General features: G+C 35.8%; 1 protein-coding gene across 1 annotated transcript; it reads right to left on the reverse strand.

Annotated features, from left to right (window-relative positions):
* Positions 1-1,853: 1,853 nt before the first annotated feature.
* LOC149832753 (uncharacterized) lies at positions 1,854-24,881 on the reverse strand. The gene is made up of 6 exons (XM_090013300.1): positions 24,789-24,881; positions 24,575-24,625; positions 24,440-24,491; positions 23,444-23,502; positions 2,714-2,759; positions 1,854-1,984 (listed from the first exon to the last, which is right to left on the reverse strand). Exons 1-6 carry the CDS (start codon positions 24,879-24,881, stop codon positions 1,854-1,856), a joined length of 432 nt encoding a protein of 143 aa, XP_089869426.1.
* Between the last annotated feature and the right edge of the window lie 332 nt (positions 24,882-25,213).

The raw sequence follows: 25,213 nt of genomic DNA on the forward strand, positions 1-25,213 counted from the left end.
TCCGACATATTTAGATTTCCCAGATCCCAACCATTTGCATCCATTCACAGTTCACAATTAAGGGTATGTTTGATGGCTTGTCCAGGGTTAGACTAAATGGACAAAAAAGATGAAACAGAATATTGGTTCCTATTGTTCCTTAACAACTGTTCCAAGTCCAATGTTTATTTGGACCGTGCTCAAATATTATGTTCCAAATGTCCTTTGTTTGATGATGATGATGTGTGGACAACTTTGACAGTCATGGATAATGGGTTGAATTACTTCATTTTGGATCATATGACCTGATCCGTCTACCATTTTACATGTTTTAAGAAGTTTATTATGGTTTTTTGCTCGTATATGAATCCAATTACGAAATTATATCTAAAAATTATGAATTTTTGCATGGATTTGCAATTGAATATTTGCCCCAAATATACATTTTTGCCTAGAATATGAATCTTGAACTGGATTTTTGCTCCGAATATGGATCTCAAATTGGATTTTTGCCATAATATGATTTTTTGTCCTAAATATGGATCTCAAATTGGATTTTTGCCCCGAATATGGATCTCGAACTGGATATTTTCCCTGAATATGGATTGTTGCCTCGAATATGGATCTCAAATTAGTTTTTTGCCTCGAATACAAATCTCAAATTGGATTTTTACCCTGAATATGGATCAATAATTGGATTTTGACGAGAATATGAATTTTTGACCTGAATATGGATATCAAATTGTACGAGACTCTCTCTCTCTCTCTCTCTCTCTCTCTCTCTCTCTCTCTCTCTCTCTCTCTCTCTCTCTCTCAACGTGATACTAACACATTAAAACACATTTTCAACTTTTTAATATTGTTAATGTTATCCATAAATTTATTTATTTTTTACTGTTTTATATATACCGATATCCTCTCAACATGTTCTCCATATAACTAAATTTTGAAAATATCACAAGATTTTCCTCACTTCCAACACTTGAAATTCGCTCTACGTGGTGATCACGAATATCCCCATTGTGGGCGTAAGGAGGCAAAATGGATTGTGCCAGATTTTTCCAAGACCCAGACATAAAAGATTGTAAATTTATCACAATATTCCCAACGGCTGATATTATACCCCAAAAAACATGATATTTTCAAAATATCACATTTTCATCATACACTGGCACAACAAAAACAATTTTCAAGTATTTTTATATTATCTATATTTTTCGAGTTTATATCCATATATATAGGAATGTTTTCAAAAGATGTTTTCTAATAAACCAAAAACTTTTAAATTTCATGATTATTCTAAATTTTATCAATATTTTTTTTTTGAAAGGCAAGCTGGGGTTAGGCAGACCCCTACCAGATATCTTTTAAGCCGCATGTGGTAGAGGGAATCGAAACTGAGCCTTCAGCTTGGCACAGGACCCTGTTTACCACATGTGATACCACCTCGGTTTTTGTCGATATTTTCTTGCAAGAACAAGATTTGTACCGAAACCATGAGGGCAGCACTATGTAAGTTGAACCTAACCACATCAGTTTTTGGAGACACGATTGGACAATGTAATCTAGATTGTGGATTGCTCAGATTACAGGCATCAAAGGCGGAAAATGTGTCACTATCTTCATGTAAATTAAAATGTTAGTTGTGCACGCATGGACACACAGAGAGACAGGCAGGAGCCAATCAGACCATCACAACCAGCCTCCACCACCACAAACCAGACATGAAAGGATAAAGCAGTAAACTGCTGTGTTTATTACAAAGTATCAACATTAATAGTAGTGTCAATCCGCACCAAGTTTTTTTTTCTTTTTAATTCTGTGAAACACTTGTTTAAACACTCTAAAATTGCCTTGCTAAAACGCAAAGAAAATCACAGGGTCGTAGGGTTCCTAGACTTCTCCATTTTGCCGCCACTAGAAGAAGAGTTTGGAGTAGAGGAAGCTGAGAATACGGCATGGTATGATGAGGTAGCAAGTTGTGCTACCGCTGGCACAGCACCACCTGCATAAACCAAGCAAGTATCAAAATCCTAAGAACCAAACACTATTATTCACCGAAACCACTTCTGTTCCACTGTTATATCTCATTAATGCATACATTGATGCCAGAAGCAAGGACAATGAATACGGCACAAGGAGAAGCTCTTCAAAAAGTTACAAATTATTCCCGGACACATGTATCATGATTAGTTCCATAATTTGTCACAATGTTTTCAGTATCGGTGCGCATCGGCCCATACGCATCATATTGGCAGAAAATCGATAAGATTCACCCAGAATAGGCTATTTTTAAAATAAATGCAAAAAAATACTAAAAATTAATTTTATTATTATTATTTTAATGGTTTTAACACATGTCACTTTATAATTGACACAATTTTTTTATTATTTTCTGACCGATACAGAACGATTCACTTAAGTATCGGTATCGGCCGATACAGCTGAATCGGTGGCCCAACGATTCAGGGCCGGTACCGATACTGACAACATTACTTGGTCATACACATTGCCTGTATGCATGTGTACATGTACATTCTCAAAGACCAACATGCTGAATCAAAGGAAGTGGACATATCAGCATCAAATTCACTAAGTGTGCATTTTGCCAAATTAAAAACATGAACCTCCGAACCTTTTTTATTGTTCTGGAGTAAAACATATTTTTCACACAATATTTTGCATAAAACGAACACAAGACAAGACGACCAACTGAACTATAAAGAGGGCTAACCTGCCAATCCAGCACATGTGGAAGAAAAGATTATCACAGGTGGAGCCTGCATCCACAGATGAAGAAACATCAATAGAGCTTTTTTCTAATGATTTTGAGGCCAGATAAACATGAATCATTGTCATAGAAAAATATCAGTACAACCATGAGTACAGATTGAGTGACTTAGTGTTGATATTTTCAACTTTCTCTCTTTTTTTTTCATTTTTTCTTTATTTTGAGCCATACATGTAATAATTCAGTTAAAGCTATCAAGCCTCACCCAATACTGAACCAATAGTATTAGGGTTTGAATTCAGGATTTACTAACATAGGTCTGATTAGCTAATCAAGTCAAATCCACAAGATATGAGTAATATGTAGGATCTGGTTCTGGACCTAGTTTGAAAACTTATAAACCAGAGCCAAGCCCGAGCTAAGTTCTGAATAAGATCCTGCAAGTTATATATAAACATATTTTAAGAACTGGAGATTTTGCTTGATTAACAGGGTCTGGTCCATGTCACAAATCCATACCGGTCTCTGTTCCTGTCTAAGCCAGGTTAAACCAGATTTGGCATCAGCACCTCAAAGTCATACACGCCTGGATCTAACCTAATGATAGCCCAATTTTGTATAGGCAGCACAACAAAACTGAGTTCTTGATATTAGTTTTGTCAGGTCTCTCTTTACTCTTTATATGAACCAAATTTTATTATTCTTTACCTTAGAACAAGGAAAGTAATAGCAATATTATGTGTAGTAATAACAAAGTACTTCAGATTCTTCAAATTATCAATGAACAAAATGTCTACTACAGGGAGGACAAATGAGTATCGAATTTTATCAGAGAGGGCATGTAAATAACAACTGTCATAAGTTGCAGTAGTTCATGATATAACTGGAGTAGGTAAAGAACAATGTTAAAGAATTTGGATTGGGGGATACATTCTAGTAAATTTACGCATAAAGACCTTAGCTGCTCACATTAATACAGTTAGTGCCCTTTGCTTTCACAAATGGAATACCCATCCCACCCATAAAAGGTTCTCCATCTAAGCCAATATTCATTTGAGAGAATTAGTGATCAAGGATGTTCTAAAGCCTAAAACTGCCAATATATTGATATAAATCATGCTATCAGACTTCCCTTGCATCTTGCTCTTCATGTCCTCCAAAGATCAAGCTAGAGTTCTCGAGGCACAAGAATCCTACAGCAGCAAGATAACCACAGTTACAGGTTGACTATCTAGTAGGATATATCAGCTTACACTTGGGAAGTCAACAAGCAAAAAAATGTAGACCGCAGATAGTAGAAGCCACTTCTGAAATTGAAAGGAATTGATAAGGAATCATGATGCCTGTTTTTAGGAATGCAAACTCCATGAAATAGGAATCCTGGGTTCCTGGATACAAGAATCATAACTCCTAGGATGATAAGCCTTGTAAATTAGGTATGGTAAAAAATATTTTGATTTGCAATAGATGTTACAAAATACTACCTTGGTATCCCAAGTAAGCTTGTCATTCATAAACGTCATCCCAGTCTACAGTGATGCATATTGCATGTACATTTTTAGAGAATTTCTAATATAATGTATTGGCTTTATCAATTGCCAAATTCCCATTTAATGTCCATCTTATCACATTTCCACCTTTGGACATTACAAATTAGATGAAAATACACACACACACACACACACACACACACACACACACACACACACACACACACACAGATGCCAGGTGGTGACAAAGAGCATCTATGGAGACCATCATAGATAGGAAGCATATGCTAAAGTCATACCCTATGGCTGATGCTGAATGTGGACAAAGAGCCCATGTCTAATGCCAGACTTGGAAATCCAAAGTTCTAGCCTACATGATGCTGAATCTAAACCCAAAGGGCCCATGCCTTGTTAAAATGTAAACTGTAATATATATATATATATATATATATATATTATTTAATATTATTATATTTTCTTTTATTATTTTCTTTTTTAGCATCTAGTTCAATAGAAACTAGATATTTGATCCAGTCAAATTCCTGTTGGAACTTGACTGTGCAAATAGCTGTTGGACAGTCCAACAGCTATAATAAATGTTGTTGGACTATAGTCCAACAGCTATAATAATAAATGTTGTTGGACTGTAGTCCAACAGCTATATTAAGAGACGTTGGAATCTAATGTCTCTTTTGGAGAGCTCAAAATGAGCTCTCCTCTCTCTTCCACTTTTTTGTATATATAGGGGTGAACCCCTTCAATGTAAACAACTATGCTTCTTAAGCATTTTGTTCATGAATAAAGTATTATTTATTTTTCAAATGTTCTTCCTTTTATACCCTTTCAAGGGTCATGCTTGTAGTGTCTCCAATAGACACTTGTTTGTGAGTTATTTGTGCATTTGTTGAAGACCACCATTTCATTACATGGTATCAAAGCTACGAAATGCTTAGATCTTTAAGTGCTTCTGTCTCGATTTTCGTGCCACATTTACAAAAGGTGTTTCATCACCTTGTTCTTGGCTCAAGAAGATTTGTTTGAAGAAAGGCGAACTTGTGCTACAAAAATTTTTGGTTTTGTATCCTCTCTTATTCCTTTGTCTACTCTTTTTCTTTTCTTTTTATTTCTCTCTCTCTCTCCTCCTATTTATTCCTCTCTTACCCTTGTAAAAGATGGATGACAATGATAAGATCACAATCATTCCTATGAAGCTAAATGATACTAACTATGTAATGTGGGCTTCGATTATGAAGCACCACATTTGGGGAAAAGGTTTATGGGGTATAGTGGATGGTTCCGATTTGGAACCTAAACTATCTCTTATCAAGAAAGAGGGTGATAAAGAGGTTCCTCTAACGGAAGAAGAGAAGAGTAAGGCGTTAGCCACTTATGAAAAGAAATGGAAAGAATGGAGGATAGGGCATGCAAAAATTATGTCATGGCTCATCAATAGCATAAACATTAAAAAATGCTCTAGTCTAGCTAAGTTTGAGCATGCCGATAAGGCTTGGGAATACCTCAAAAACATGTATTCCCTTAAAGATATTGCACATGTATGCAATTTACAAGATAAAGTTCGGACAATGACTCAAAAAGATAAAACTATTCGAGAATATTATAATGAGTTGTCCGAACTTTGGGAAGAGTTGGCTCTTCTTGAGCCCAAATGGCATTGTGCCGAAGACATCGAGCTTCGCCAAAAGCAACTCGATATGGAACATTTCTATCAATTTGTGAATGGTCTAAGGCCGGAGTTTGAATCCACCAAATCGGCCCTTTTACATCGTGGAAAAATTCCTTCTATTGTTGATACTATAGAAGAGCTCACTATGGAGGAAAATAGACTTAGAAAAAGTACTCCAAAAGTTGATGATGACTCCGTTTTAGCTGTATCTAGACCGGGGAATCATACTCGTACTTACAAGCCGCCTCATTTTGAAAGGCAAAATGACGACTTTGATAAAAGAAAAGTTGATTGTCATCATTGTCATGAACCGGGGCACTATAAGCCTCAATGTCCAAAGTTAAAAAGAAGAGAAGAAAAAAGAGATGCATCTGTTGAATCCGAGTCAAAAGATCAAGATGCACCTGTGTTTATGGCTCAACTGATGGAAATCCTTCAACCTCTTCTCAAAGGGGTATCCTCCTCAACCGAAGCCTCAACTGGAGCGGCAGTTGCATCTTTCTCCGGTCCAGGTAACTTTCCTTGGCTTTTAGATTCTGGTGCTTCTTTTCATATGACCCCAAATGTTAATAGTCTATCCGAATGTCTTAAAAATAACTCAAGTGTGTCAAAGGTTTTTACAGCCGATGACACATCTCTTGAAGTAAAAGGAATAGGATGTTTTGAAAATCTTCAAAAATCCAAAAGATTTTTTATCCCAGAAGTTAGATATATCCCTAAACTTAATTTGAATCTCTTATCTGTCTCGCAAATATCTGATTATGGATGTAATATCTCCTTCTCTTCTCATGGTTGTTGGGTACAGGATCACCAGTCAGGGAAGCTGATTGGGGAAGGCCATAGAGAAGGAGGACTTTATTACATGGACTTTTTGAAATTACCCAAGAATGCATTTTGTTATAATATTCAGAAATTAGAATTGGATTTATGGCACAAAAGGCTTGGCCATCCTCATATGTCTAAAATTCAATATTTTCCAAGTTTGGAACAAATTTGTAATTCTGAAAATTTTTCTTGTAAAGACTGCATTTTTGGCAAAATGAAAAGGTTACCATTTCTTAGTAGAACTTTTGTTTCCTCACGACCACTTGAGTTAATACATTCGGATGTTTGGGGCCCCGCACCAGTTATTTCCAAAGGTGGTTATACATATTATGTCATTTTTGTTGATGACTTTTCTAGACATACTTGGATTTATTTTCTTAAACATAAATCTGATGTCTTTGCTAACTTCCAAATATTTCATAAAATGGTTAAAAATAAGTTTCAAAATGATATTTCTGTTTTTCGCACTGATTCAGGGGGAGAATTTATGTCCAACGAATTCAAAGACTATCTTAATTTACATGGTATTACACATCAAAGATCATGTCCACACACTCCACAACAGAATGGCCTAGCCGAACGCAAACATCGACACATTATGAAAACTGCTAGGACATTGCTAATTGCAAATCAAGTTCCAAAAAGTTTTTGGGCTGAAGCGGTCCTAACTGCCACCTACCTCATTAATAGGATGCCATCTTCCTCATTAAAGAATACAACTCCAATAAAAAAGCTTGTTAATTTAACTCCAGATTATTTTAGATTAAGAGTCTTTGGATGCAAATGTTTTGTTTTCACCAACAGAAATGACAAACTCTCTCATCGTGCAATCCCATGTGCCTTTTTAGGATATGCTGATAATAAAAAAAGGCTACAGGTGTTTCGATTTTCAAAATGACAAATTATATGTGTCAAGAAATGTATCTTTTTTGGAAAACGAAAGCTTCTTTGAATTTGAAAAATCCATGGATGTCATTGAATACTCATTTTTAATTGATCCAACTTCAAAATCCAATGAATGTGATGTTGGATGTGACCTTGACAATGATCAAAGTCCTATTGTTGTTGAAAATGATGATAATGAAGAGCAAATCCATAGGGATGTTAGTCTACAATATTCAAGACGTAGAGAGCAAAATTTTCCATGTGCATTACAAAAATACTCTGAAGTCTCACTTAGAAGAATGTCTAGAATCTCTAAACCTCCAGAAAAATTTGTGTCTTATGAATCTTTTTCACCCACGTATAGGGCCGCCATTACATTAATACAATCATATGTTGAACCATCATCCTATTCTCAAGCCAAAAATCATATAGAATGGATAGAAGCCATGAAAATATAATTGGATGCACTAGAAAAGGCCAATACTTGGACGATACAAGATATCCCTCCGAGTAAGAAACCTATAGGTTGTAGGTGGGTATACAAAGTCAAAACCAAAAGTGATGGGACCTTGGAAAGATATAAGGTCCGTTTAGTAGTAAAAGGATATGCCCAAGAGTATGACATCGATTATGAAGAAACATTTGCTCCTGTGGTCCGTATGACCACTGTTAGAACTTTAATAGCCTTGGCCTACATTAGAACATGGCCTATCTTTCAATTAGATGTCAAAAATGCTTTCCTGAATGGGAATCTCGTTGAAAAAGTATACATGGAAGCCCCACCTGGTATTAGTATCCCTAAAGGTAAAGCTCTTCGTCTAGAAAAAACTCTTTATGGTCTTAAACAGGCTCCAAAAGCCTGGTATGACCGATTTAGTCATGTTATGCTTGATATTGGTTTTCAACCTTGTTTAACTGACACTGCTTTGTTTGTTAAGAAATCTGATGCATGCATCATTATTCTTCTTCTCTATGTGGACGATATGATCATCTCCGGAGGCGACAAACAGGGAGTTGCAAATATCAAATCTCTTCTTAAAACTCACTTTGAAATGACTGACTTAGGTTTATTAAGATATTTTTTAGGCATTGAAGTTGCTTATTGCCCTCGGGGGTATTTGATATCTCAATCTAAATTTGCTCTTGATATCGTTTCCAGGTCTGGAATTACAGATGATAAGAAAGTAGACACTCCAGAAGTTGTCAATGTTAAAATGAAATTGATGATGGAGAACTTCTTGATGATCATACTCCTTATAGACAGCTTGTTGGAGCGCTTTCTTATCTTTCCATTACTAGGCCAGATATAACTCATGCGGTTCATACAGTCAGTCAGTTTCAGCATGCTCCCACCTCCGTGCACATGGGAGCGATTTTGCGTATTATTAGATACTTAAAATCCTCTCTTTCACGAGGACTCTTGTTGTCTGCTTCATCTTCATTAAATTTAATTGCATATACTGATGCTGACTGGGGAGGTGATCCCAATAATAGACACTCAACTACTGGTTTTTGTGTGTTCCTAGGTGAAACCTTAATTTCGTGGAGGTGCAAGAAGCAGCAGAAAGTCTCTCTTTCCTCCACCGAAGCTGAATACAGAGCCATGGCAACCACCACTATGGAGGTTGTTTGGCTCAGACGATTGCTAACGGATATGGGAGCTAAAGCAACGCAAGCTTCAAAGATGTGTTGTGACAACAAAAGTGCGATCTACATTGCAAGCAACCGGACATTTCATGAGCGCACTAAACACATTGAGATGGAATGTCACTATGTCAGAGAGGAATACTTACATGGAACCATTGATCTGCCATATGTTACATCAGAATATCAATTAGCAGACTTCTTCACCAAGCCTCTCACTGCTCCCAGATTTCACTTCCTCTTAGACAAACTTTCGCTCATTGTACCGTAAGTTTGAGGGGGAGTGTTAAAATGTAAACTGTAATATATATATATATATATATATATATATATATATTATTTAATATTATTATATTTTCTTTTATTATCTAGTTTCTATTGAACTAAATGCTAAAAAAGAAAATAAAGAAAAATAATAAAAGAAAATAATAAAAGAAAATATAATAATATTAAATAATATATATATATATATATATATATATATATATATATATATATATTACAGTTTACATTTTAACACTCCCCCTCAAACTTACGGTACAATGAGCGAAAGTTTGTCTAAGAGGAAGTGAAATCTGGGAGCAGTGAGAGGCTTGGTGAAGAAGTCTGCTAATTGATATTCTGATGTAACATATGGCAGATCAATGGTTCCATGTAAGTATTCCTCTCTGACATAGTGACATTCCATCTCAATGTGTTTAGTGCGCTCATGAAATGTCCGGTTGCTTGCAATGTAGATCGCACTTTTGTTGTCACAACACATCTTTGAAGCTTGCGTTGCTTTAGCTCCCATATCCGTTAGCAATCGTCTGAGCCAAACAACCTCCATAGTGGTGGTTGCCATGGCTCTGTATTCAGCTTCGGTGGAGGAAAGAGAGACTTTCTGCTGCTTCTTGCACCTCCACGAAATTAAGGTTTCACCTAGGAACACACAAAAACCAGTAGTTGAGTGTCTATTATTGGGATCACCTCCCCAGTCAGCATCAGTATATGCAATTAAATTTAATGAAGATGAAGCAGACAACAAGAGTCCTCGTGAAAGAGAGGATTTTAAGTATCTAATAATACGCAAAATCGCTCCCATGTGCACGGAGGTGGGAGCATGCTGAAACTGACTGACTGTATGAACCGCATGAGTTATATCTGGCCTAGTAATGGAAAGATAAGAAAGCGCTCCAACAAGCTGTCTATAAGGAGTATGATCATCAAGAAGTTCTCCATCATCAATTTCATTTTAACATTGACAACTTCTGGAGTGTCTACTTTCTTATCATCTGTAATTCCAGACCTGGAAACGATATCAAGAGCAAATTTAGATTGAGATATCAAATACCCCCGAGGGCAATAAGCAACTTCAATGCCTAAAAAATATCTTAATAAACCTAAGTCAGTCATTTCAAAGTGAGTTTTAAGAAGAGATTTGATATTTGCAACTCCCTGTTTGTCGCCTCCGGAGATGATCATATCGTCCACATAGAGAAGAAGAATAATGATGCATGCATCAGATTTCTTAACAAACAAAGCAGTGTCAGTTAAACAAGGTTGAAAACCAATATCAAGCATAACATGACTAAATCGGTCATACCAGGCTTTTGGAGCCTGTTTAAGACCATAAAGAGTTTTTTCTAGACGAAGAGCTTTACCTTTAGGGATACTAATACCAGGTGGGGCTTCCATGTATACTTTTTCAACGAGATTCCCATTCAGGAAAGCATTTTTGACATCTAATTGAAAGATAGGCCATGTTCTAATGTAGGCCAAGGCTATTAAAGTTCTAACAGTGGTCATACGGACCACAGGAGCAAATGTTTCTTCATAATCGATGTCATACTCTTGGGCATATCCTTTTACTACTAAACGGACCTTATATCTTTCCAAGGTCCCATCACTTTTGGTTTTGACTTTGTATACCCACCTACAACCTATAGGTTTCTTACTCGGAGGGATATCTTGTATCGTCCAAGTATTGGCCTTTTCTAGTGCATCCAATTATATTTTCATGGCTTCTATCCATTCTATATGATTTTTGGCTTGAGAATAGGATGATGGTTCAACATATGATTGTATTAATGTAATGGCGGCCCTATACGTGGGTGAAAAAGATTCATAAGACACAAATTTTTCTGGAGGTTTAGAGATTCTAGACATTCTTCTAAGTGAGACTTCAGAGTATTTTTGTAATGCACATGGAAAATTTTGCTCTCTACGTCTTGAATATTGTAGACTAACATCCCTATGGATTTGCTCTTCATTATCATCATTTTCAACAACAATAGGACTTTGATCATTGTCAAGGTCACATCCAACATCACATTCATTGGATTTTGAAGTTGGATCAATTAAAAATGAGTATTCAATGACATCCATGGATTTTTCAAATTCAAAGAAGCTTTCGTTTTCCAAAAAAGATACATTTCTTGACACATATAATTTGTCATTTTGAAAATCGAAACACCTGTAGCCTTTTTTTATTATCAGCATATCCTAAAAAGGCACATGGGATTGCACGATGAGAGAGTTTGTCATTTCTGTTGGTGAAAACAAAACATTTGCATCCAAAGACTCTTAATCTAAAATAATCTGGAGTTAAATTAACAAGCTTTTTTATTGGAGTTGTATTCTTTAATGAGGAAGATGGCATCCTATTAATGAGGTAGGTGGCAGTTAGGACCGCTTCAGCCCAAAAACTTTTTGGAACTTGATTTGCAATTAGCAATGTCCTAGCAGTTTTCATAATGTGTCGATGTTTGCGTTCGGCTAGGCCATTCTGTTGTGGAGTGTGTGGACATGATCTTTGATGTGTAATACCATGTAAATTAAGATAGTCTTTGAATTCGTTGGACATAAATTCTCCCCCTGAATCAGTGCGAAAAACAGAAATATCATTTTGAAACTTATTTTTAACCATTTTATGAAATATTTGGAAGTTAGCAAAGACATCAGATTTATGTTTAAGAAAATAAATCCAAGTATGTCTAGAAAAGTCATCAACAAAAATGACATAATATGTATAACCACCTTTGGAAATAACTGGTGCGGGGCCCCAAACATCCGAATGTATTAACTCAAGTGGTCGTGAGGAAACAAAAGTTCTACTAAGAAATGGTAACCTTTTCATTTTGCCAAAAATGCAGTCTTTACAAGAAAAATTTTCAGAATTACAAATTTGTTCCAAACTTGGAAAATATTGAATTTTAGACATATGAGGATGGCCAAGCCTTTTGTGCCATAAATCCAATTCTAATTTCTGAATATTATAACAAAATGCATTCTTGGGTAATTTCAAAAAGTCCATGTAATAAAGTCCTCCTTCTCTATGGCCTTCCCCAATCAGCTTCCCTGACTGGTGATCCTGTACCCAACAACCATGAGAAGAGAAGGAGATATTACATCCATAATCAGATATTTGCGAGACAGATAAGAGATTCAAATTAAGTTTAGGGATATATCTAACTTCTGGGATAAAAAATCTTTTGGATTTTTGAAGATTTTCAAAACATCCTATTCCTTTTACTTCAAGAGATGTGTCATCGGCTGTAAAAACCTTTGACACACTTGAGTTATTTTTAAGACATTCGGATAGACTATTAACATTTGGGGTCATATGAAAAGAAGCACCAGAATCTAAAAGCCAAGGAAAGTTACCTGGACCGGAGAAAGATGCAACTGCCGCTCCAGTTGAGGCTTCGGTTGAGGAGGATACCCCTTTGAGAAGAGGTTGAAGGATTTCCATCAGTTGAGCCATAAACACAGGTGCATCTTGATCTTTTGACTCGGATTCAACAGATGCATCTCTTTTTTCTTCTCTTCTTTTTAACTTTGGACATTGAGGCTTATAGTGCCCCGGTTCATGACAATGATGACAATCAACTTTTCTTTTATCAAAGTCGTCATTTTGCCTTTCAAAATGAGGCGGCTTGTAAGTACGAGTATGATTCCCCGGTCTAGATACAGCTAAAACGGAGTCATCATCAACTTTTGGAGTACTTTTTCTAAGTCTATTTTCCTCCATAGTGAGCTCTTCTATAGTATCAACAATAGAAGGAATTTTTCCACGATGTAAAAGGGCCGATTTGGTGGATTCAAACTCCGGCCTTAGACCATTCACAAATTGATAGAAATGTTCCATATCGAGTTGCTTTTGGCGAAGCTCGATGTCTTCGGCACAATGCCATTTGGGCTCAAGAAGAGCCAACTCTTCCCAAAGTTCGGACAACTCATTATAATATTCTCGAATAGTTTTATCTTTTTGAGTCATTGTCCGAACTTTATCTTGTAAATTGCATACATGTGCAATATCTTTAAGGGAATACATGTTTTTGAGGTATTCCCAAGCCTTATCGGCATGCTCAAACTTAGCTAGACTAGAGCATTTTTTAATGTTTATGCTATTGATGAGCCATGACATAATTTTTGCATGCCCTATCCTCCATTCTTTCCATTTCTTTTCATAAGTGGCTAACGCCTTACTCTTCTCTTCTTCCGTTAGAGGAACCTCTTTATCACCCTCTTTCTTGATAAGAGATAGTTTAGGTTCCAAATCGGAACCATCCACTATACCCCATAAACCTTTTCCCCAAATGTGGTGCTTCATAATCGAAGCCCACATTACATAGTTAGTATCATTTAGCTTCATAGGAATGATTGTGATCTTATCATTGTCATCCATCTTTTACAAGGGTAAGAGAGGAATAAATAGGAGGAGAGAGAGAGAGAAATAAAAAGAAAAGAAAAAGAGTAGACAAAGGAATAAGAGAGGATACAAAACCAAAAATTTTTGTAGCACAAGTTCGCCTTTCTTCAAACAAATCTTCTTGAGCCAAGAACAAGGTGATGAAACACCTTTTGTAAATGTGGCACGAAAATCGAGACAGAAGCACTTAAAGATCTAAGCATTTCGTAGCTTTGATACCATGTAATGAAATGGTGGTCTTCAACAAATGCACAAATAACTCACAAACAAGTGTCTATTGGAGACACTACAAGCATGACCCTTGAAAGGGTATAAAAGGAAGAACATTTGAAAAATAAATAATACTTTATTCATGAACAAAATGCTTAAGAAGCATAGTTGTTTACATTGAAGGGGTTCACCCCTATATATACAAAAAAGTGGAAGAGAGAGGAGAGCTCATTTTGAGCTCTCCAAAAGAGACATTAGATTCCAACGTCTCTTAATATAGCTGTTGGACTACAGTCCAACAACATTTATTATTATAGCTGTTGGACTATAGTCCAACAACATTTATTATAGCTGTTGGACTGTCCAACAGCTATTTGCACAGTCAAGTTCCAACAGGAATTTGACTGGATCAAATATCTAGTTTCTATTGAACTAGATGCTAAAAAAGAAAATAATAAAAGAAAATATAATAATATTAAATAATATATATATATATATATATATATATATATATATATATATTACAGTTTACATTTTAACAAGGCATGGGCCCTTTGGGTTTAGATTCAGCATCATGTAGGCTAGAACTTTGGATTTCCAAGTCTGGCATTAGACATGGGCTCTTTGTCCACATTCAGCATCAGCCATAGGGTATGACTTTAGCATATGCTTCCTATCTATGATGGTCTCCATAGATGCTCTTTGTCACCACCTGGCATCTCTGTGTGTGTGTGTGTGTGTGTGTGTGTGTGTGTGTGTGTGTGTGTGTGTGTATTTTCATCTAATTTGTAATGTCCAAAGGTGGAAATGTGATAAGATGGACATTAAATGGGAATTTGGCAATTGATAAAGCCAATACATTATATTAGAAATTCTCTAAAAATGTACATGCAATATGCATCACTGTAGACTGGGATGACGTTTATGAATGACAAGCTTACTTGGGATACCAAGGTAGTATTTTGTAACATCTATTGCAAATCAAAATATTTTTTACCATACCTAATTTACAAGGCTTATCATCCTAGGAGTTATGATTCTTGTATCCAGGAACCCAGGATTCCTATTTCATGGAGTTTGCATTCCTAAAAACAGGCATCATGATTCCTTATCAATTCCTTTCAATTTCAGAAGTGGCTTCTACTATCTGCGGTCTACATTTTTTTGCTTGTTGACTTCCCAAGTGTAAGCTGATATATCCTACTAGATAGTCAACCTGTAACTGTGGTTATCTTGCTGCTGTAGGATTCTTGTGCCTCGAGAACTCTAGCTTGATCTTTGGAGGACATGAAGAGCAAGATGCAAGGGAAGTCTGATAGCATGATTTATATCAATATATTGGCAGTTTTAGGCTTTAGAACATCCTTGATCACTAATTCTCTCAAATGAATATTGGCTTAGATGGAGAACCTTTTATGGGTGGGATGGGTATTCCATTTGTGAAAGCAAAGGGCACTAACTGTATTAATGTGAGCAGCTAAGGTCTTTATGCGTAAATTTACTAGAATGTATCCCCCAATCCAAATTCTTTAACATTGTTCTTTACCTACTCCAGTTATATCATGAACTACTGCAACTTATGACAGTTGTTATTTACATGCCCTCTCTGATAAAATTCGATACTCATTTGTCCTCCCTGTAGTAGACATTTTGTTCATTGATAATTTGAAGAATCTGAAGTACTTTGTTATTACTACACATAATATTGCTATTACTTTCCTTGTTCTAAGGTAAAGAATAATAAAATTTGGTTCATATAAAGAGTAAAGAGAGACCTGACAAAACTAATATCAAGAACTCAGTTTTGTTGTGCTGCCTATACAAAATTGGGCTATCATTAGGTTAGATCCAGGCGTGTATGACTTTGAGGTGCTGATGCCAAATCTGGTTTAACCTGGCTTAGACAGGAACAGAGACCGGTATGGATTTGTGACATGGACCAGACCCTGTTAATCAAGCAAAATCTCCAGTTCTTAAAATATGTTTATATATAACTTGCAGGATCTTATTCAGAACTTAGCTCGGGCTTGGCTCTGGTTTATAAGTTTTCAAACTAGGTCCAGAACCAGATCCTACATATTACTCATATCTTGTGGATTTGACTTGATTAGCTAATCAGACCTATGTTAGTAAATCCTGAATTCAAACCCTAATACTATTGGTTCAGTATTGGGTGAGGCTTGATAGCTTTAACTGAATTATTACATGTATGGCTCAAAATAAAGAAAAAATGAAAAAAAAAGAGAGAAAGTTGAAAATATCAACACTAAGTCACTCAATCTGTACTCATGGTTGTACTGATATTTTTCTATGACAATGATTCATGTTTATCTGGCCTCAAAATCATTAGAAAAAAGCTCTATTGATGTTTCTTCATCTGTGGATGCAGGCTCCACCTGTGATAATCTTTTCTTCCACATGTGCTGGATTGGCAGGTTAGCCCTCTTTATAGTTCAGTTGGTCGTCTTGTCTTGTGTTCGTTTTATGCAAAATATTGTGTGAAAAATATGTTTTACTCCAGAACAATAAAAAAGGTTCGGAGGTTCATGTTTTTAATTTGGCAAAATGCACACTTAGTGAATTTGATGCTGATATGTCCACTTCCTTTGATTCAGCATGTTGGTCTTTGAGAATGTACATGTACACATGCATACAGGCAATGTGTATGACCAAGTAATGTTGTCAGTATCGGTACCGGCCCTGAATCGTTGGGCCACCGATTCAGCTGTATCGGCCGATACCGATACTTAAGTGAATCGTTCTGTATCGGTCAGAAAATAATAAAAAAATTGTGTCAATTATAAAGTGACATGTGTTAAAACCATTAAAATAATAATAATAAAATTAATTTTTAGTATTTTTTTGCATTTATTTTAAAAATAGCCTATTCTGGGTGAATCTTATCGATTTTCTGCCAATATGATGCGTATGGGCCGATGCGCACCGATACTGAAAACATTGTGACAAATTATGGAACTAATCATGATACATGTGTCCGGGAATAATTTGTAACTTTTTGAAGAGCTTCTCCTTGTGCCGTATTCATTGTCCTTGCTTCTGGCATCAATGTATGCATTAATGAGATATAACAGTGGAACAGAAGTGGTTTCGGTGAATAATAGTGTTTGGTTCTTAGGATTTTGATACTTGCTTGGTTTATGCAGGTGGTGCTGTGCCAGCGGTAGCACAACTTGCTACCTCATCATACCATGCCGTATTCTCAGCTTCCTCTACTCCAAACTCTTCTTCTAGTGGCGGCAAAATGGAGAAGTCTAGGAACCCTACGACCCTGTGATTTTCTTTGCGTTTTAGCAAGGCAATTTTAGAGTGTTTAAACAAGTGTTTCACAGAATTAAAAAGAAAAAAAAACTTGGTGCGGATTGACACTACTATTAATGTTGATACTTTGTAATAAACACAGCAGTTTACTGCTTTATCCTTTCATGTCTGGTTTGTGGTGGTGGAGGCTGGTTGTGATGGTCTGATTGGCTCCTGCCTGTCTCTCTCTGTGTGTCCATGCGTGCACAACTAACATTTTAATTTACATGAAGATAGTGACACATTTTCCGCCTTTGATGCCTGTAATCTGAGCAATCCACAATCTAGATTACATTGTCCAATCGTGTCTCCAAAAACTGATGTGGTTAGGTTCAACTTACATAGTGCTGCCCTCATGGTTTCGGTACAAATCTTGTTCTTGCAAGAAAATATCGACAAAAACCGAGGTGGTATCACATGTGGTAAACAGGGTCCTGTGCCAAGCTGAAGGCTCAGTTTCGATTCCCTCTACCACATGCGGCTTAAAAGATATCTGGTAGGGGTCTGCCTAACCCCAGCTTGCCTTTCAAAAAAAAAATATTGATAAAATTTAGAATAATCATGAAATTTAAAAGTTTTTGGTTTATTAGAAAACATCTTTTGAAAACATTCCTATATATATGGATATAAACTCGAAAAATATAGATAATATAAAAATACTTGAAAATTGTTTTTGTTGTGCCAGTGTATGATGAAAATGTGATATTTTGAAAATATCATGTTTTTTGGGGTATAATATCAGCCGTTGGGAATATTGTGATAAATTTACAATCTTTTATGTCTGGGTCTTGGAAAAATCTGGCACAATCCATTTTGCCTCCTTACGCCCACAATGGGGATATTCGTGATCACCACGTAGAGCGAATTTCAAGTGTTGGAAGTGAGGAAAATCTTGTGATATTTTCAAAATTTAGTTATATGGAGAACATGTTGAGAGGATATCGGTATATATAAAACAGTAAAAAATAAATAAATTTATGGATAACATTAACAATATTAAAAAGTTGAAAATGTGTTTTAATGTGTTAGTATCACGTTGAGAGAGAGAGAGAGAGAGAGAGAGAGAGAGAGAGAGAGAGAGTCTCGTACAATTTGATATCCATATTCAGGTCAAAAATTCATATTCTCGTCAAAATCCAATTATTGATCCATATTCAGGGTAAAAATCCAATTTGAGATTTGTATTCGAGGCAAAAAACTAATTTGAGATCCATATTCGAGGCAACAATCCATATTCAGGGAAAATATCCAGTTCGAGATCCATATTCGGGGCAAAAATCCAATTTGAGATCCATATTTAGGACAAAAAATCATATTATGGCAAAAATCCAATTTGAGATCCATATTCGGAGCAAAAATCCAGTTCAAGATTCATATTCTAGGCAAAAATGTATATTTGGGGCAAATATTCAATTGCAAATCCATGCAAAAATTCATAATTTTTAGATATAATTTCGTAATTGGATTCATATACGAGCAAAAAACCATAATAAACTTCTTAAAACATGTAAAATGGTAGACGGATCAGGTCATATGATCCAAAATGAAGTAATTCAACCCATTATCCATGACTGTCAAAGTTGTCCACACATCATCATCATCAAACAAAGGACATTTGGAACATAATATTTGAGCACGGTCCAAATAAACATTGGACTTGGAACAGTTGTTAAGGAACAATAGGAACCAATATTCTGTTTCATCTTTTTTGTCCATTTAGTCTAACCCTGGACAAGCCATCAAACATACCCTTAATTGTGAACTGTGAATGGATGCAAATGGTTGGGATCTGGGAAATCTAAATATGTCGGAGAGTCTCGGATCTGTAACAACCAAAATTTGCAAAACCTCCATCCCGGATCTGACCCATTTCCATCTTGTAATGCATTACACTGGCATTCTTCATTACCATCAGGAGCCAAATTAACTAGAAACTGGTAAAGTGGTTAGGCCTGGTCTTGAGCCTATCTGTGCAAGCTTGCCTTTTTTTTTTTTTATGATGAAGAACCCTCGCCGAAGCAAGGAAAACCCCAGATCGGGCCCCACAATCACCGTGCTTACGTGGCCCACCTCTGAAAGCTGCGGCCACACCCATTCACCGGCGAGGTTTGATCAGGTGCCTTCATCTCAGCACCCTTCACAACCACTCCGCTAACCACGCGGGCGAAGCTTACTTAATTTTCATAAGTGCAGAAATAGTTGCCCGACCCAACTCTACCAATGTCAAATTTGGACCTGTATCCGGCCGAGTCTGTATATAAACTCCCAAATCCGGTTCCACCTTTTATTGGACTTTGTCTGCGCGGGCCAAATCCTTAAATACAGATCCAGGTTGGTCACGAACCCGACCTATATGCAACCTGTTGATAGCCCGAAGTTCAAGCACGGTGTAACAAATATAAGCGACACTTTGAGGCTATCACAAAAAGGAAAAAGCAATATTTTACTCGCTATTTTTGAATGGCCAAAATATCGTGACATTTTCAGAATATAGCAACATTATTATATATTTAGATTAAGCGTCATGATTTTATCATGATATGTACGTTTATATCAGCACAATAGCATCAAAATATCAGCTATTCATTTTTTGCATATTATTTAATGTTTTGTTCTTGTATGTATTTTTATATTATAAATTCATTTATTTTAGCTGATACTTTGCCAAAAAGTTTTTGTTTGCATATTGTTTAATATCTTGTTCTTTTTTAAATTTCATATTTTAAATTCATTTATTTTTTGCACACTTTTCCAAAAAATGTAAGAAAAAAAAATTAAAAGTATCATGCTATTTTCAGGTCGATAAGTTGTTGTTTAAAAACATTTAAAATTTTAATTATTTTATTATAAAAATTTATATTCCCCCACTTTATATTTTATTTTATTATATTTTTTTCCTACCTTTAAGCAAAATAAAAAATTTATATTTTGCCCCCCTTTAAGCGAAATATAAAAATTTATATTTTCCCTTTTATATTTTAGTTTATTATAAAACCATCTTTAAACAAAATCCTGAAAATTTATATTGCTCCCTTTTATATTTTAGTTTTATTATAGATTTTTTTGTCCCCTTTAAGCAAAATCTTGGATTCGCCTGGTCCCACCCACCTATTGACACGGATCTAAGGGTGTCAACGGGTCATGTTTGGTTCGGATCCACGTGGAACTAGACTTGGCCCCAATTTTCGGGTATGGTATCAGGTCTGAACCGAGTCTAATCGGATCGACCATAAGAGAAACCATACCCGGACCCGATAAGAACTATATGAACCAGACTCGGGTCATACTTGGTAAAATAATATTTTGTATCATTTTTACATTGAAAAATTGCAGGTCTTAATTGGAACTTGGGTCAGACCTGAGTCTGATATAAAATTTCATAAACTATACTCGGGTTCATGTATTAATCGGACCTTCAGGTCCATATCCGGGTCTTAATGGGGTCTTCTTATTTATCATCATACCCGGACCTTATAGGGTTTGGTTGGGGTAAACCCGATATCCCTAGCCAACCGCCGCAGCAGGTCCTTAGTCAAGCTGAAGGACCATGATCGAATCCCGCAGCTGCTTGTGGCTGCCGTTGCTTTATCACAGTAGAGGCACGTAAGGCTGGATGGTGGTGTCCTGAACTTGGAGGTGGGCCCGTTTAAGTGACCCAGTTCTTGGTGAGGGTTAAAAAAAACAAAAGCATAACTGGCCTAGTCAGCCGGGGATATTTTTGTTAATCTCTTGAAAAGAAAGGGCAACCAAACCAGGTTATTTCAAATTGCTTTTCATCCCGCCCCAAACCAACGGCCAGTTCTTTGAGAGAGAGAGAGAGAGAGAGAGGGTTTTCTCTCTCCTGATTAGGCCTTCCCCACTGTTATCCTTCCGGATCACATTGATGATGGGAAATCCCCTAAAATTGCCTCCTATTCCTCATCAATTGCGCCCCATCTTGACGGCACTCTTTCAGATTATTCAGACAAAGCAATCTCAGCTAGAATTCCTCTCCAAAGAGAGGAAAATCTTAGCGGATCGTATCAATCTGCAGCACAGCCTTTGGTCTCAGGACGTCGCGTCCTTCAGGGACGCCATCACGGAGGTAAATGTCGAAAATCCTTTTAATTCTTCACATTATTGGGTTTTGAAGTTTCTGCATTATCGGTTTTGTTATTTCTAGGGTTTTGATTATTGTTTTTTTTTATTGCCCCCCTTCTCTTCAGAACGAACGAGGATACAAAAAATTGAAATCGAGTCTATTGCTTGAAGCCGCGAGGTCTGACCTCCTCGTCGGGATAAAGGAGAAGGAGGCTTTTCTGTACAAGCTGAAATTAGGTTCCCCTCTTTCCAGTTTTCCTTTTATGTTTCCATTTTGAGTGCATTGATATCCATGATTTTATTTAATGGGGACACACAATTCCGTTTGAAAAGGATCCTTTCTTTTGCGTTGCACTTGTTTGTGGCGCATTTGGTTCATGTTTCTTCTCGCCAAATTTGTTTTGTGATTCTGTTTCTCGCCTTTGGTTAGTTTTGATCTTTGGGTTTTATTGTATTAGGTTTTCAGGCCCAGTTTTGTTTCCTATAGTTTGGTTCACTAATTATAGGAGGTATTTGCGAAGTTCCCAATCAGATGGATTGTAAGAACATGGCCATTGAGTGGAGGAGTGTTAAAATGTAAACTGTACCGTAAGTTTGAGGGGGAGTGTTAAAATGTAAACTGTAATATATATATATATATATATATATATATATATTATTTAATATTATTATATTTTCTTTTATTATTTTCTTTGAGCTCTCCAAAACACTTCAAGAACTAAGGATTTCGTAGCTCTGATACCATGTAATGAAATGGTGGTCTTCAACAAATGCACAAATAACTCACAAACAAGTGTCTATTGGAGACACTACAAGCATGACCCTTGAAAGGGTATAAAAGGAAGAACACTTGAAAAATAAATAATACTTTATTCATGAACAAAATGCTTAAGAAGCATAGTCGTTTACATTGAAGGGGTTCACCCCTATATATACAAAAAAGTGGAAGAGAGAGGAGAGCTCATTTTGAGCTCTCCAAAAGAGACGTTGGAAGTCCAACGTCTCTTAATATAGCTATTGGACTACAGTCCAACAACATTTATTATTATAGTTGTTGGACTATAGTCCAACAACATTTATTATAGCTGTTGGACTACAGTCCAACAGCTATTTGCACAGTCAAGTTCCAACAGGAACTTGACTGGATCAAATATCTAGTTTCTATTGAACTAGATGCTAAAAAAGAAAATAAAGAAAAATAGAAAAAGAAAATAATAAAAGAAAATATAATAATATTAAATAATATATATATATATATTACAGTTTACATTTTAACAGATTTATATAGGAGAACGGGGAAATTTTAGTCTAGCAAATCATTATGATTAGATCATTGAGTGTGAGACTGTGTCATTGTGTCACAACTAGTAACCTTGTTGTGGATCCTTCATTGAAGAACAAAATATATCCTAAATCCCAGAAGAAAAAAATGAAACAAACCAAGCCATCAGCTAAACAAAACAACAAGGCAAGAACCATCAAACCAAGATGAGATAATTATTGTAGATATCTTCATTGAAAACTAGCTCACAGCTGACTGTGATTTCTGATGAGCAAATTGAAAATGTTTAAAAGTTTTTACACCGTGAAGGGAAGCATCAAACATGTCATATGAGGGAGAATGTGTAATCCTGCATATCCTTTTGTACTTCTACATATCTCCACATTATCCTAATATCCTATGGTGCTCATGTTCTGCCCATTCAAGTATGCCAAGGATTCTCATTCACAATATCCCCTTTACCAATTCAAGACAGGGTACTCTTCTTTTGGCTATAAAACTATAGTGTGAAAACATCAAAACTAAGGCAATAAATTTGAAACTTGTAAAATAGCAAAGTAAATCCAAACATTAAGACAGCCATATCTGAGATTAAAAACATGCAAAATATTAAACCACTTACACCAATAAAGAAGTGCAACCACATGGGCCCTTTTATCCATCTTCTAACAATAGGCATAGCTGCAAATAAAAATAAGAAGAATACATCAAGGATCAAAGAGTAAAAAAAAGAACACAAATAGCTAAATGTATATTGTGATCCGTGCCTAAGAAGACCAAGACTACAGGCTTTTCTACACAACTCATAACAGTGACAAAAATGCTTTCAATTCAAAAGCCTACATTCAACCTATCAAAATCAAACTGAGAGAGCAAATGAAGATATTAGGAAAAAAAACTTTGTTTTTTTTTGCTAGCTAAAAACAATATCATTTTCATTTAATTTGATTGACCGAAAAAACCCAAGCAATATGAATAACTGATGAGACATTAAATAGTTGCCAGCATATTCATAGAATAATACAAGTATGAACGGAAAAAAAATGATACATTATGTTGCACAACTTTGTGATTAAAGGCAGAATTTTTCATAATAGGACAGGAAACAGATTGTTTTCCATGTAGCAGATCACCTAAAATGGTTATTCAAGGACCTTTGCCTTCAAGATTAGATGATTGCAACAGAGCATTTTCATAATAATCTATAAGACCAAGAACTTATAGATAGGCATTTCATCTCCAAGTGTCCAACTAAGGTTCTCACTATGCCAGAGGAAATTGAGCCAAGGATTTCTTCTTGTCAAAGTGATCCAAGCAACCCTTCTTCCACAAACTATTATATAATACAGAGGAATTTGAGTAAGCAACCCAAGCTGGCACAGTTACCAAACAAATATGATACAATCATATAAACTGAGGAACCAACCCAGATTAGGTGTTTAACATTAACTCAATGAAACTAATTCTCCAGTAGGACCAGAAAATGTGAACGCCTGTCTACATTTTTCTAAACATTTTCCAACATGGTGTAAAATGTAATAACTACAGAAGAAACAGTGGTTAATATATATATATATATATATATATATATATATATATATATAATATCACCAAATACCATGATTAAATCCATAAAATGCACTTGCCGTCCCTCCAACAGCTGATCCGATCTGCATTTCACAGTTTTCATTAGATAACAAAAATGATGCCAAAGAATAATCACTCAAACAGGAAAAAGAACTTCTTTAAATACCATAGAGAAACTATCTCTGACAAATGGTGCAACTGTCCAACTACTGGTTTCCTGGAACAATTAAAAAGACAGACAAGAATGTGAATCAGAAGTCAAAATTTCCTCTTCCTAAGCTTCAAAGAAAAAAATGAAAATGGAAGCATCAAACCCAATGCGGGAATGATAAAAGGAAAGAATAAAGAATAAAAAATTTATGCAAGGGAAGGGAACCAACCATGTCTTTGGAAAGTGGTCCCGCACAGTGTGGACATCTTAAGCCAGTAGGAGTTGAACCTGCTTTGCTGAATTTGATTTCTGAATCATCCATAGACACCTTCTCTGAGTACTCTCACATTAATCTACCTATCAAAAACTAGCACCACGTGACAAAACAAAATAAAATAAAATAAAAGCCCGCATATGTCTATTAAAACTTTTGGGAGCTAAATTTTGCCTACCACAAACATGAAAATGCTAAGTGAATGGTGATCAGAATCAATCTGTTGAATTTGTATCGATCAGACATCCAAAATGATTTTTCAAACCATATAGGGAAGATTTGGGAAGCAGCTAAGAAATATAAAATGAGTGTACAAATAAAACAAATAGCTAATCTTAAATAGGCAATTATGAGAATAGAGAAAATTAAAAGATAGTCAC

The sequence above is a fragment of the Nuphar pumila genome, chromosome 7 (assembly GCF_984573655.1).
Source record: "Nuphar pumila chromosome 7, dmNupPumi1.hap1.1, whole genome shotgun sequence".
Taxonomy (NCBI): Eukaryota; Viridiplantae; Streptophyta; class Magnoliopsida; order Nymphaeales; family Nymphaeaceae; genus Nuphar; species Nuphar pumila.

What these genes read in the sequence shown, in the direction of transcription:
- LOC149832753 (XM_090013300.1), bottom strand. Translation starts at nt 24,881, where the DNA reads ATGGATGATTCAGAAATCAAATTCAGCAAAGCAGGTTCAACTCCTACT. An exon ending in GACCACTTTCCAAAGACATG is followed by an intron (nt 24,626 to 24,788) that starts GTTGGTTCCCTT and finishes TAATTGTTCCAG; the next exon opens with GAAACCAGTAGTTGGACAGT. An exon ending in GGTTGCACTTCTTTATTGGT is followed by an intron (nt 2,760 to 23,443) that starts GTAAGTGGTTTA and finishes CTGTGGATGCAG; the next exon opens with GCTCCACCTGTGATAATCTT.